Source organism: Notolepis coatsorum (genome assembly GCF_963971535.1).
Source record: "Notolepis coatsorum genome assembly, chromosome: 16".
Classification (NCBI taxonomy): Eukaryota; Metazoa; Chordata; class Actinopteri; order Aulopiformes; family Paralepididae; genus Notolepis; species Notolepis coatsorum.
In genome coordinates this window covers 90,093,785-90,107,614 of record NC_140180.1, presented here as the reverse complement: position 1 = coordinate 90,107,614, position 13,830 = coordinate 90,093,785, and the positions used below count along the sequence as shown (strand labels likewise).

At 44.7% G+C, this 13,830-nt stretch overlaps 1 protein-coding gene across 1 annotated transcript; it reads right to left on the bottom strand.

The window, feature by feature from the left end:
- Window positions 1–12,085: 12,085 nt before the first annotated feature.
- On the bottom strand, window positions 12,086–13,114 carry LOC311243238 (heterogeneous nuclear ribonucleoprotein A0-like; the record flags this gene model as incomplete). The annotated part of the gene is made up of 1 exon (XM_084332383.1): window positions 12,086–13,114. One exon carries the CDS (start codon window positions 13,112–13,114, stop codon window positions 12,086–12,088), a length of 1,029 nt encoding a protein of 342 aa, XP_084188509.1.
- Between the last annotated feature and the right edge of the window lie 716 nt (window positions 13,115–13,830).

Sequence of the window (13,830 nt, the reverse complement as noted above, 5' to 3'; positions counted from 1 at the left end):
TGGCTAGCCGCGTACAGCGAAGACCCTCTCTGATTGGTTTAGCGCCGAAGGGTCTCTTCCGCCTTGTACATATTTTCTCTGCTTTAAAGTGGTTATGTGAGGATAGGGGTTCTTGTGGAGCCCAATAGCGAACACAGGAGTAGAGAGAATGGAGCGGTTTAGGGTGTTTTAATTGTTTCCCCCAAGCAGACAAGAATCACATGCAGGAATGTACAACATATGGGGATGAATGTTCTTGGGGGGGTAGCACAGGGGTACTCCTTGTGCAGTACGAGAGAATGGTCCTTGAGCAGGTGCACTCCTTGTGCAGTATGAGAGAATGTTCCTTGGGCAGGTGCACTCCTAGTGCAGTGCGGGAGGAAGGTAGACACCGGCTGTGTCAGGGTTGAGAACAGGAACTCCGTAGTCCAGCACCAGGGGTCCAGACGGGCACACTGGAACGGAGGTCCTTGGGCACAAGAGAGGGAGGTTAGAACAGGGAATAACAACAAGAGCGGGTAGCAGGGCTTCAGGTCGAGACGTCGTACCTGGGAAGGCAGTTTAACACTGCGACACCGGATGACAGGATCTGCCAGTTGATATAGGAGCCTCTTGATCAGGTAATCCCTTGCAGCCGCGCTGATTGCTACTCATCTGGCAGGCTCGAGCCCTGATCGTGACCTTTGGGCCCTCTTTCGAAGTGGGTTATGCTTAGAGTTAGGGTTAAGGTTAAGGTTAAGGTTAGGGTTAGGGTTAGGGTTAGGGTTAGGGTTAAGGTTAAGGTTAAGGTTAGGGTTAGGGTTAGGGTTAAGGTTAGGGTTAAGGTTAGGGTTAGGGTTAAGGTTAGGGTTAGGGAACAACATATCAATTGTTGTTGAATATGCGGAAGAGAACCAATCAGAGAGGGTCTTCGCTGTACGCGGCTAGCCAATCAGAGAGCGTCTTCGCAAACATAGGCTACGGAAAAAAATCACGCTGGCATGAAGGGACACTACCCCAAATCAAGAATTCCAATATGTTATTTCCATGGCCTAAGAAAGTTCAATCATTATCTGTGCACTTGAACTACTCTCCAAAAACCAGAAACCAGAGATCTAAGAAAATGTGTGATATCATCAAATATATAAAGTCTGGAGTTGCTCCATTAACAACGATCGTAACACCTGCCAAAGTAATCACAATATGATATTTATTTTTTCGATATTGTGTGTGTATGTGATTGATTGATTGATTGATTGATTGATTGATTGATTGATTGATTGAACATTTTATTAACAGATTGAAGAATGGGTACAATACAGTATGGCTCAATACACACAATTGTTAAGGGGATGCAGACCTTTGGGAAGTATTTCGACATGTACGTGGGTACCTTAGTGGTGTAGTGTATCTTGCAGACCAGGCCCATTATGTGTGTGTGTGTGTGTGTGTGTGTGTGTGTGTGTGTGTGTGTGTGTGTGTGTGTGTGTGTGTGTGTGTGTGTGTGTGTGTGTGTGTGTGTGTGTGTGTGTGTGTGTGTGTGTGTGTGTGTGTGTGTGTGTGTGTGTGTGTGTGTGTGCGCGTGTGTGTGTGTCTAAATTGATAGCTTTGAATATTTTCCATGCTTTGTAATTGTCTGTGTGTCTTCCTGTTGCCAGGAGAGGGCACACTAGGTTCATAGATAAAGTATTCTTGAGTGGAATTCCTGGTAGCTGAGAAACCATTCATGCTCATACATTATGCCATGCATTATTTGTTCCTGCTGTTCAACATATTAAACTATGATATGGTTGGTTGATATGTTTTATGTGATGGTCATTGGTGGGAACATTTGTTTAAAATGTATTTTTCCACTAACGTCAGGGGCACAAGGTATAATAATAGGTCAATGTAATTGGACATTGGGAGACAAAAATGGTGTGCTTTGTCTTAAATTTCCCAGTGAAAGAACAAAGTCTACTCCCTTCCTGTTTTTACTAACATCACAGAACCTGTCCACGATTCAAATCTCTGCACTTTATCTAGTCACAGACCTGCTACCAAGCACTGTAGTACAGCTGAACACCATGCCCAGGGCACACCAAACCAACCACCAAACAGTGGTACACTACACAGGTGCTAGACATATAGATACATGTATACGGTGTATACAGAGTTAATGTACATTGCTATCCTGTTGTACGGTTAGGCTATACATTGAGGTTACGCAGTTATGAGTATGATGAGGTAGGTACTTATGAGTACAGTGTAAAGACAGTTGTAGGCAGTAGACATGTATGGATTGAGTAGGCATCAGAGTTCAGAGTTCATACGGTATAGGTTGAGTATAGGCAACAAAGCCTTGAATATAGGCAGCCGAGTTCAGAGTTTATACGGTATGGAGAGAGTGTGTGTGTGAGAGAGAGAGAGAGAGATTGAGAGAGAGAGAGTGATAGAGAGAGAGCAAGTGGGAGAGAGAGAGATTGAGAGAGAGAGAGAGAGAGCGATAGAGAGAGAGAGCAAGAGAGAGAGAGATTGAGAGAGAGAGCGATAGAGAGAGAGACAGAGAGAGAGATTGAGAGAGAGCGATAGAGAGAGAGAGCAAGAGAGAGAGAGCGATAGAGAGAGAGAGCAAGAGAGAGAGTGATAGAGAGAGAGAGAGCATGAGAGAGAGCGATAGAGAGACAGAGAGAGAGTGAGAGAGAGAGAGTGGTGAATGCTGAGTCCAGCGCAATGACTGATGCTGAGGGGAAGGAGCTGTTCCTGTGCCAGACCATTCCATGTCAGGGAAATGACAGACCTTTCAGCCCTAGAGGCCATCGTCAGTGTCCGTTTTCCTGAAGGCACTCTTCCTGATATAGGTGTGATAGCCAGCCCCCCACTCCCCCCAACCGCCGCCAACCCCCCCCCCCCCCCCCCCCCCCCTCCCTGTAGAGCTCCCCCCCCTCATCTTGGGTGTTCTGGTGCCGACATAACCGAGCCGTTGTAGGGCCCCACATGTTAATGGGCCGTGGAGAGCCAGGGGCCAACAGATGAACCCGGGGTCATGCCTGCTGCAGCAGCTTTCCGTTCAGAGGACAGACATCTGTCTCAGCCTGTCAAGAGGGGATTAGTGTTACGGAACCAGCAGACAATTTTTCCTATTTATCTGTATTTTTTCAAGGAGAGTGGGCGTATATATTTCTTTAGTATTTTGTCTTTATCGAGACAGTAGGAGAGAGAAACAGAGTAGCGGAGATACGGGAGAGAAAGCTCTTGCAGATCCAAGGCCAACAGAGTTGCGTTATGTTCAAGTTCTGAATGGTGGGGGGTGTTCTTAAAGGGAAATGCCGAAGTGTAGTCTTCGCACTAGACTAAGTAAATGTAATTACCGGCAATTGCTTTATTATGGTTTCTAATGTTGATGAAATGTATGCCCGAATTTCATCGATGTGGACAAAAGCCGTGTGGGATGAAAAGTATTCTTTGGCCCGCTAACAAAAGGGACTATAATATCAAAGAGTCAAACATAAAAGGGGGGCCATGTGTCTCTAATCAACTGTTCTGAGTCATTCGCACAAAAGGTAAACACATACGTGCCATCAAAAGGCTTCTACAGAAGCTGTGTGGTATTATCGTGCTACCGGCACCACACACATGTTCCATGTTAGGAAAAGGTATTAACCCTTTCACTGCCACACTACCAAAGGGTTAACCATTTCACTACGACAATACAGAAGGTTTAACCCTTTCACTGCCACACGACAAAGGGTTAACCCTTTCACAAACACACTACAGAAGGTTAACCCTTTAGTGAAAGGACCTTCTGTAGTGTGGTAGTGAAAGGTATTATTGTTTCTCAATAGACCTCAAGGAGGAGAACCTCAACAAAGGGATGACTAAGATTATAGAATGCTCTGTGAACAGTGGGGTGGTTTGTTCAGCTTTAATAAGGGGGCTGGGAAGGCATACAGGTAAATGTATGCTTTTTCCCTACCACATTTCTCCCCAAATCCCATTTAACAAGAGGATCAAATTTGGTAGTCAGTAGTCAATTTTATTTAGTCATTTTCCCACAATTACCTCCCAGAGGTTTTAGTTAACTAAGGTTAAGGCTTTTCCTTATTCCTGCTAATAATAAATTATTCCGTCGGACCAGAAACTCCTACATCCATTTAAAGGGGAATGCCAGCCATTTGAAAGGATTCACAGATGTTACTACTACCCCCAGGGCAGTACAGGCGGTATTTGTGAACATGCACAAAAGCTAGAAAACATTCTGTTCCATACACAACAAATGGGGTGCTGACTTTGTGACATAGAATGTTTGTGTGAGTACCCACATGAGATTACACTTTTGGTTCAGACCTGTTAGCAATAAAACATACACCTCATTTGGGTGCAAGAACTCAGCTTAAAGAAAAAACTTGTTTAAGAAACTAAAACCATACTGATTTATTATGCACATAATCTCACGCATTGGCATATCCCAAAACAGTTTTCACACATTCATTTAGCTTGACAGTTATTGAGCATATATGAATATATTATGTAGGTTTCTCTAGCCGTTTTATATACATATATACAACTAAATAATACCTACATATGCACATATATACATACATACATACACATATATATTTCCTCCAGTGACACTGAATCCTTATACTAATGCTATAATGTATATGTGTAGGCCTATGTATGTGTATGTATGTATATATGTGCATATGTAGGTATTATTTAGTTGTATATATGTATATAAAACGGCTAGAGAAACCTACAGTTTTGGCAAATAATAATAAGGAATTCATAAAAAAAAAGTGTTAACTAAGTTCATTTTTTCATTATAAGTCTGACAATAAAGAGAACAGGTAGTTATGAATTAGTAAAGTATGATTTGAGTAAAAGGGGTGGGATTAAATAAGTGCATACTTCTTCGAACTCAAATATGTAATGACAAAAAATAATTGTTTGGCTTTTGTGTTTTTAGTTTTTGAGTTATTCTATACATTTATTATTTGAATGGCTTAAGGCTATATCTGTACTTGTTGTTTGTTTGTTGTTGCATATTAAAATGAAATGAAATCAATCAATCAATCAATCAATCAATCAATCAATCAATCAATCAATCAATAGTGATGCTATCCTAATTAAAGCTCAATTGACCGAGCATTACAACTGGAGCTGGTTGCCCGGTGCTGCGCGGGGGCCGCTCACTGTGAGCCGTTACGATGGGTCAAATGCAGAGGACAAATCTCCCCATGGGGACAATAAAGTACAACTTAACTTAACGCAATGAAATAGTAAATGAGGCATGGAGGACATGTTCAAACACCCAATAACTGTCTGGGATTTGGGATAATGTGTTTTTTGGTGAAGTGCCTCTAGAACATTTTATGGCAAAGAGAGAGTGCTGTGGAGTGGGACCTGTAACCCGTTCTAAGATCAGGGACATGTGTTGTTAAAGTTATGTGATGTATACGATTGCATGTAACTGTCTAACTGTTTCCACTAGAGGGCGCTATAGGCGGAGCTATTGACGCTGGCGCCAGGTAAGAGGGTATTTAAGGGAATGTTCCCTCCCTCTCTGTCTCTTCCCACCTACCTCTCACAGAGAGAAGGTCTCATGTACTAATGTGCAATGTGATAATAAACCACGCCGATTAAGGGCTGAAGTGAGAGGACCTTGTTGTCATGACCAAGTTATTGTCGCCCCATAAGTGACTTTGTCAACAGGTTATGGGCCCAGATCACGCAGGGGCAAAATAATAAGGGTAGCAAGTTTAGCTAAAGTATAGGCTAGTTTAGCACCGGGAGCACCGTGTGGCTAAAGCTAAGCTAATGGGAGCTAAAGCTACGCCTACCATCAAAAGAGGATGGCGACCAAAGGGAAGAGCAAATGGCCCTCGTTCAACGGAAGAGCAGAGGACTATGAGCTCTGGGAAGAGCGAATGTTGTGCTGCATGCACAGTGTGGGACTGAAGACAGCGATCTTGACGGCCCCCACAGGACCACTAACGGCGGAAGCGCTAGCCCTGGACACCAAGCAAAATGCCGACGCATACTGTGAGTTAGCACCACTGCTAGACGACTCAAGCTTGGGGCTGATATTCCGTGACACTAAGGACAAAGGCAGAGAGAGCCTGAAAGTGTTGAGAGAACATTATATCGGACGGGGAAGACCCCGAATCGTATCCCTCTACATAACACTAACCGCGCTGAAGAAGGCGCACACCGAGACTGTGACCGAATACGTCATCAGAGCTGAGCAGATCATTACGGCGCTTAAGAGTGCAGGAGAAGCACCAAGCGATGGACTAATGGCGATGGTTATGAGAGGACTACCGGAGCTGTACAAACCGCTCACACTAGTGGTGACACACGGTTCAGCGGACATGTCGCTGGGAGAGTTCAAGGCCATGTTGCAGAACTTTGAGGCCTCAGAAGACACCCACCCAGTCGCCGCGGAGGCGGGAGAGAGGGTGCTGAAGGCCCGGGCGGCACCGAGAGAGAAGACCAGGCCCACGACGGAGAAAAAGGGCACCGAAGTGGTTGGCGATGCAGAGAAAAAGGGCACCGGAAAGATAACTGCACAAAGACTGTTTGGTGTAGCTTCTGCAAATCCACAGGGCACACAGACAAAGTGTGTAGAAAGAAACGCGACCAGAGCGCACGGTACGCGCATGGACAAGATGGCGGCTGTGGACAAGATGGCGGCTGTGGACAAGATGGCGACGACGGTGGACTTGAGACAAGTCGAGACGACGCCCGGAGAGTAGCGAGACGAGAGGACTTCATCTTCGAGGCGCAGACAGCGTACGTCACCCAGCCAACGCAGCAGCAGCAGGCCCAAAGGAAGGGACTGAAGGGACACAGGTGCGTCGTCCCACATCATCAACGACAGGAATCGATTCAAGAACTTTGAGAACACATTCGAGCCGGAGAGACACAGCATGGAGCTGGCAGACGGGAAGCGCACTTACGGGTTGGCGCAAGGGAGTGTTAAAGAACGCTCTCTACATACCCTCGTTCCCACAAGAACTATTCTCTGTAAAATCTGCTACTGCGAACGGTGCCAAAGTGTTCTTCAATGAAGGTAAATATGTTTTTGTAGAGCCTGACGGTATGCGATTTAACATAGAGGTGTACAAGAGAATGTATTATCTACAAACAGAGTGTAATGACAACGACAAGTGTAATAATAATGATATGTGTAATGTGACTGTCAGTCATGATATTCAGACATGGCATGAGATCATGGGTCATTGTAATTACGAGGATTTACTGAAACTGCAAGCAGTGACAGAAGGCATGCACATTAAAGGTGAAAAGCGTAGACCTGACAAAGAATGTGAAGTGTGCATAAAGGGGAAGTTCACTCAATCGAGAAACAGAAGTCCCACAGAAAAAGTAAAGGTACCACTTGCGCTAGTTAACACAGATCTAGCCGGTTCAGTAAGCAACGAGTCCATAGGTGGCTTTAGATATGTACAGTCTTTTACAGATGTGTGTACAGGGGCAGTGTTTGTTTACTTTCTCAAAGCAAAGAGTGACACACTCCAGGCCACGGATAAATTCCTGGCAGACGTAGCCCCTTATGGCAACAAGATGCTTGAGGTCCGACAACGGAACTTTCCAATCACTGTTGAGAAGGAACAAGATAAGACACGAGACGTCATGTCCGTACTCCCCACACCAGAACGGGGTGGCAGAGAGGGAAGGACGTACTCTTTTCGAAATGGCTAGGTGTAAGCTAATAGCTGGTAACTTACCTAAGAGTCTATGGCATTATGCAGTGCAAGAAGCCGCTTACACCAGAAACAGGTGTTTTAATAAGCACACGGGCACCACCCCGTATACAGCACTGACAGGAAAGAAATGTAATCTAGCTAGAATGCACGCATTTGGATCAGTGTGTTATGCTTACCAGCAGGACAGAGGAAAGCTTGAGTCCAGATGTGAAAAAGGACTCTTTGTAGGGCACGACAAAGGAAGCCCCGCTTTCCTAGTCTATTATCCCGGTAAAGGGAAAGTGCAAAAACACAGGCTAGTCAAATTTGTCACAAAGACGACATGTGAGAACGAGACACAGACAGAGGAGCCAGAGCTGGACTCCAGAGAAAGGTGTGAAGAAATAGAGACACCTCAGCCTAGTGTACTTAGCACAGTCGTGCAGACAGTCAGCAACCCCCAGAGGATGATGACGAGGAGCACCCGAGGGTGACGTCACGTGCCTCATGCAGTGGGAGGTATCCCTCACGGGAACACAAACCCCCAAAGTATCTGAAAGACTATGCCCGGAGAGGAAGTGACGAGGATGACAGTACACTTACCAGCATTGATTACTGCTACAGAGTAGTGAGTGGAGTACCTCAGACCTTTAAAGAGGCGATGGTGTCCCCTGAATCAAGGAAATGGGAAAGAGCAATGGATGAGGAGATGAGGTCCCTAGAGGACAACCACACCTTTACTCTAACCAAGTTACCAGAGGGCAGACAGACAGTGGGAGGAAAATGGGTGTACTCAATCAAGGAGGGTATTGAAGGCCACGACAAGTACAAAGCCAGGTTTGTAGCTAAATGTTTAAATACAGGAGGGTACTCCATGTTTAAATACAGAAGGAGGGTAGCTACATGTTTAAATACAGAAGGAGGGTAGCTACATGTTTAAATACAGGAGGAGAGTACTCCATGTTTAAATACAGAAGGAGTGGATTCCATGTTTAAATACAGGAGTGGATTCCATGTTTAAATACAGAAGTGGATTCTATGTTTAAATACCGAAGTGGATGATTTGATCATCGCAGCAGACAACACTAGAAACCTAGAGCAGGTGAAAAGTATGCTCTCCACCAGATTCCTAGGCAGGTTAAAGCATTTTCTAGGCATGGACTTCGAACAGTCTGCCAGTTGTGTAAAAATATCCCAGAAGAGATATGTGGAAAAGATCCTGAAACGTTTTGACATGCAAGAATGTAGGACAAGGGAAACACCATGTGATCAAAAACTACTACCAAGAGGATGCTCAGAAATTGACAGATGTAAAAATGTACAGAGAAGCTGTAGGTAGCCTCATTTATTTGACAACATGTACTCGCCCTGACCTATGTTTTGTAGTGAGTAAATTGTCACAGCATTTTGCTGACCCCACAGAGGAGCACTGGATTACAGCAAAACTTGTTTTTCGTTATCTCAAAGGTACAGCAGATAAACAGCTTTGTTTCAGAAAGAGCAGCGAGGGCTTAGGGCTTAAAGCCTACAGTGATGCAGACTGGGCGTATTGTGTGAGTTTGAACACAAACAGCTCACTGGTTTCGTGGAAAACAAAGAAGCAGCCCACAGTGGCACTATCAACTTGTGAAGCCGAATACATGGCTCTAGCTATGACAATACAGGAATGTATTTATCTAGAACAACTGCTCGAAGGAATGGATACCTATGTATATAAGAAAACTGTTGTTTATGAAGACAACCAGGGAACCATTGCACTCTCTAGAAACCCTGTGTGCCGACAGAGGTGTAAACATGTGGATATAAAATATCACTTCATCAGATCTGTCATCAGAGAAGAAAGGATGACACTTGTTTATTGTCCTACAGACGACATGGTTGCAGATGCTATGACCAAGCCTGTCTCCAAACTGAAATTGAGAAGATTTGCAGAGGTCATGTTTGGTGTGTAAAATATTGCCTGTTATGTAATATTGACTGCCATATTCTTTTTGATGTTCTGAACTGTATTATTTTCTTTGAAAGTTGTTTTTGGAAAAGTTGTACAGTATACACGTCAGCCATAAGTGGGAGTGTTGAGTTTATGAGTTATATATGATTGCATGTAACTGCTTAACTGTTTCCACAAGAGGGCGCTATAGGCGCAAGGAGATGTAGCTATTGGAGCTGACGTCAGGTAAGAGGTATATAAGGGAATGTTACCTCCCCCTCTGTCTCTTCCTCCGTCGCCTCTCACAGAGAGAACGTCTCATGGTGCATAATGATATGTGAAATAATAAACCACGCCAAAGGCTAAAGAGAGGACCTTGTCGTCATGACCAAGTTATTGACCTTCCCACTACATTCGGGTTTAGGCAACAGGGATACAACTCATTACCATTTACAAGCCCCTCCCCCATTTATTGATGCTCCAATCACAACTGTTGCCTTCTTCAAACTGTTTGTCTGAGGAAGGAAACAGTTGTGATTGGAGGATCAAGAAAAGAGGGCGGGGATTGAGATTGCTGTATACTGGAAGGGATACAAATAAACTCACATTTAATGCTTTAGGTGAGAAATTATTAAGTGAATTAAAGTTCACTTAATATCTTACTTAATAAAGACACTTTAAGTTGCATTACAAACATTAGACAAGTGTCATGTGCCATTTATGCATGAGCATTCAGACACTGCATTAAAAACTTTTCGACATCACAACGAACAAACGGGTGAATCCTTCCTGGAATCTGACATCACCTGAGGAGGAGGGTGTGGGCTTATGACCACCTCTCTGGTCACCCCGGACGGCATGGAGTCACACACCCGTCCTTAGCGGGGTGATGCCCTGGCACCCAGGTTACCATAGCAACCTGGAGGAGAAACAGGAAGAAGGAACAGAATGAGACACTGGGCAGGTGAAGGTTGCCTGGAGGGAGACGCCAATGTACCATTCCAGTATTTCACTTACAATGAAGGAACAGACGTTGGGTATCCCTCCACCCCTTTAAATTAATGATCAAGGACCGAACCACCCCCCTTTTTGTTTAAATATTAGTTAGATATTGAGACGCATTGAAAAATCTATGAATGAGCAACTATAAATAAAAGCAAGACTTTTGTAAAGATAAAATGTCACAGTACACTTGTGTACCATCACAAAATAATTAAATGCCATACATGGTTGACCAACACATAGTGAAGACAGGTTGATTTACATACCTAGTTTGCTGGATGTGGATATCCTAAAGAGATATTTCAGACTCCTATTACAATCGACCCCAGGTAACTCAACAGGGTCCTGTAGTGTAGCCTACAAACAAACTGCTACGGCTATTTTGGCTGGGATAGCCTACTGGGATAAGAGTAAGAACACTTAAATGTAGGAATAATCAAAGATAATGAGCAGGCCTCAAAGTCCACAATATGTGAATATGTAAAAAAAAAAAAAGCCAGGGTTATTAAGAGATGTACAAAAGGACTAGAAACCACAATTACTTTGATTAAAAAAAACAAGGCAAACCCTCCAAAGCCTACATGCATTGGCTGTGGGTAGACTACATCCGGTTCTGTAACCATTTCACCCACCTGAGAAAGGGGTTAAACAAGGGTAAGGATGCCAACTAGAGAAGATGAGGAGTCATAAATCACTTTAAGACCTGTGGGAACAACTGAAGGCAACCTGGTTAAATGAGTAAAATAACTAAGTAATAACTAAGTTTGAATAACGTTTTATTTAAAATGAACATACATATGCATACCAAAATGCTTTTGAACAATTGTAAGTTTTGATCTTCAGACATTATTAAAGTATACAATACATGAGATTGCTGTAAGTAAATGAAAAAATGAACAATATTTAGGCTGATGAAGACACTATGTGTACTTGTGGTGGGGGAGGGGAAATTACTGACGTTGATTTGTACATAACACGTGGGAAGGAACAATGAAACTGCTTTAATCCCGCAGCATCTCTCCTGCCTTTACTAAAGACCTATGGATACTTATACAAACGTATGTAATCAGTGAAGACATAGCTCTAAGATAAAAATTGAAATCCATAGCACATGCGTTCCTCATCCCCATAAAAGTAAAACACATCAATCTTACTTAAGGAAAAAAAATTCTTTACTACTTGCTTAAAATGCAAAAGGGAAAAATAATCATATATAGAGAATAGTTTCAAACAAAAACAATCCTACATGGACTAGTTTCAAACAAAACAAAAAAAACTAGAATGTACGCAAATAAAAAGCAGATTCAACTCTTAATACAAACGACAGCTACACGCCTCTTCCAACTCCCTCTGCCACGGATGTTGTCTCCTCCTCCACCACCGTCTTGGACTGGCTGCCACTATCAGACATCTTGATGTAATGCCAGGATGTTCGATGTTCTAGAATGTTCCGGAAGGTTGTGGCTGTTCGCTAACGGTCGTCGAAATGGTGACCGCCATTTTGATTTTAGTAACCGCCGCTGTAGCCGCCACCTCTCTGGTAGCCGCCGCCTCCTCCGCCACCCCGGGTGTAGGGCGTGGCGCTCCTCTGCGCGCCGTAACCGCTGCTAGGCGTGGCGCTCTTCATGGGGCCGTAGCCGCTAGGCTGCGCGCCGTAACCGCTGCCAAAGTCACTGCCGCTGTAGCCGTTTCCGCCGCCATAGCCTGCCGCTATCTGCTCGCCACCGTAGCCGCCGCCTCCGTAGCTCGTGCCTCCTCCGTATCCACCGCCACCACCATAGCTCGCGCCTTCACCGTTTCCTCCGTAGCTCGCGCCTCCGCCGTATCCTCCTCCGCCACCGTACCCGCCGCCGCCGTAGCCGCCATCATAGCTGTTGTAGCCTCCTCTGCCGCCACCGCCGAAGCCATTTTGATTCCCTCGCATGCCCCTCATCCCTCCTCCTCCTCCTCCTCCTCCCCTTCCCCCCCTCATCATCATGCCGCCGCTGCGACCCGACGCCTGCATCTCCTGCTTGGTGAGGGCCTTCTTCACCTCCACCTTGTGGCCCTTGATGGTGTGGTACTTCACCACCACCGACTTGTCGGCCGAGTCGTTGTCGGTGAAGTGGACAAAGCCGAAGCCTCGCTTCCTCATGCTCTCCTTCTCGGAGATCACCTCGCTCTTTTCGATCTCGCCGAACTGCGCGAAATACTCCTTGAGGTCCTCCTCCTCGATGTCGTCCTTCAAGCCGCCGACGAATATTTTCTTCACCTTGGCGAGCGCCTCAGGCTTGTTGGCGTCCTCCCACGCCACGGCCCACTTCAGCTTCACGGTGGTGCCGTCGACGACATGCGGCCTGGCCGCCATTGCCGCGTCGGCCTCGTCGCCCGAGGTGTAGGTGACGAAGCCGAAGCAGCGGGACCTCTGCAGCTGCTTGTTCACGACGACCACGCAGTCGGTTAAACTACCGAATTGCTTGAAATGTTTGCGCAGGCCGCCGTCGTCCGTGTCCACGTTCAGTCCACCAACAAACAGTTTACAAAGTTGGTCTGCCATTTTCTTTTTTTTTCCTCCTCGCTAAAGTCTCTAGTTGACCGTGAAGCGACAGTTGAGTCAGTTAGTGTGAAGGTGGTGGGAGAAGGGGAACACGGCTTGTATTTATACCAGACCAGATCGAACATTCTGGAACATTTGTGGTGATGTCATAGCCGAACATTCTAGAACATCGAACATTCTGGAACATTTGTGATGATCTCATAGCCGAACAGTGATGCCACAGATTACTTGTAAAAGTAATCCGATTACTGATTATTGATTACTCCTTTAAAAAGTAATCCAAGTTACTTTACTGATTACTTGATTATCAGAGTAACTTAGTTACTTTGAAAGTAACTAGGTTACGAAGTCGTCGTCGTTCCACCAACCGTTTTTTTTAAACGCTTTATTGAAAGTGCATAAATTGTTTTTAACTTGTTTCTCTGCACATAACGTAAATTGTTAAACTAGTGCTTCAGCTTCTGTACCATCAAGTATGGTAAAGCAACAGTCTATGATGCTCACAGCATTATAGCAGCCAGCCAGTGGTTTTACAAAACCAGTGTATCCATTCACATCTAACAAATGCAGGCTGAACTATTCAATTATATCAACTGTAACTATTAAATTGTTTTTATAAATGTCTCTCTATAAACATACAATCAGTCTCTCTTTAACATGTAAATTAACTGTAAATCTGGCAAATAAGAGCTTTTGCTCTGCCACCATCAAATATA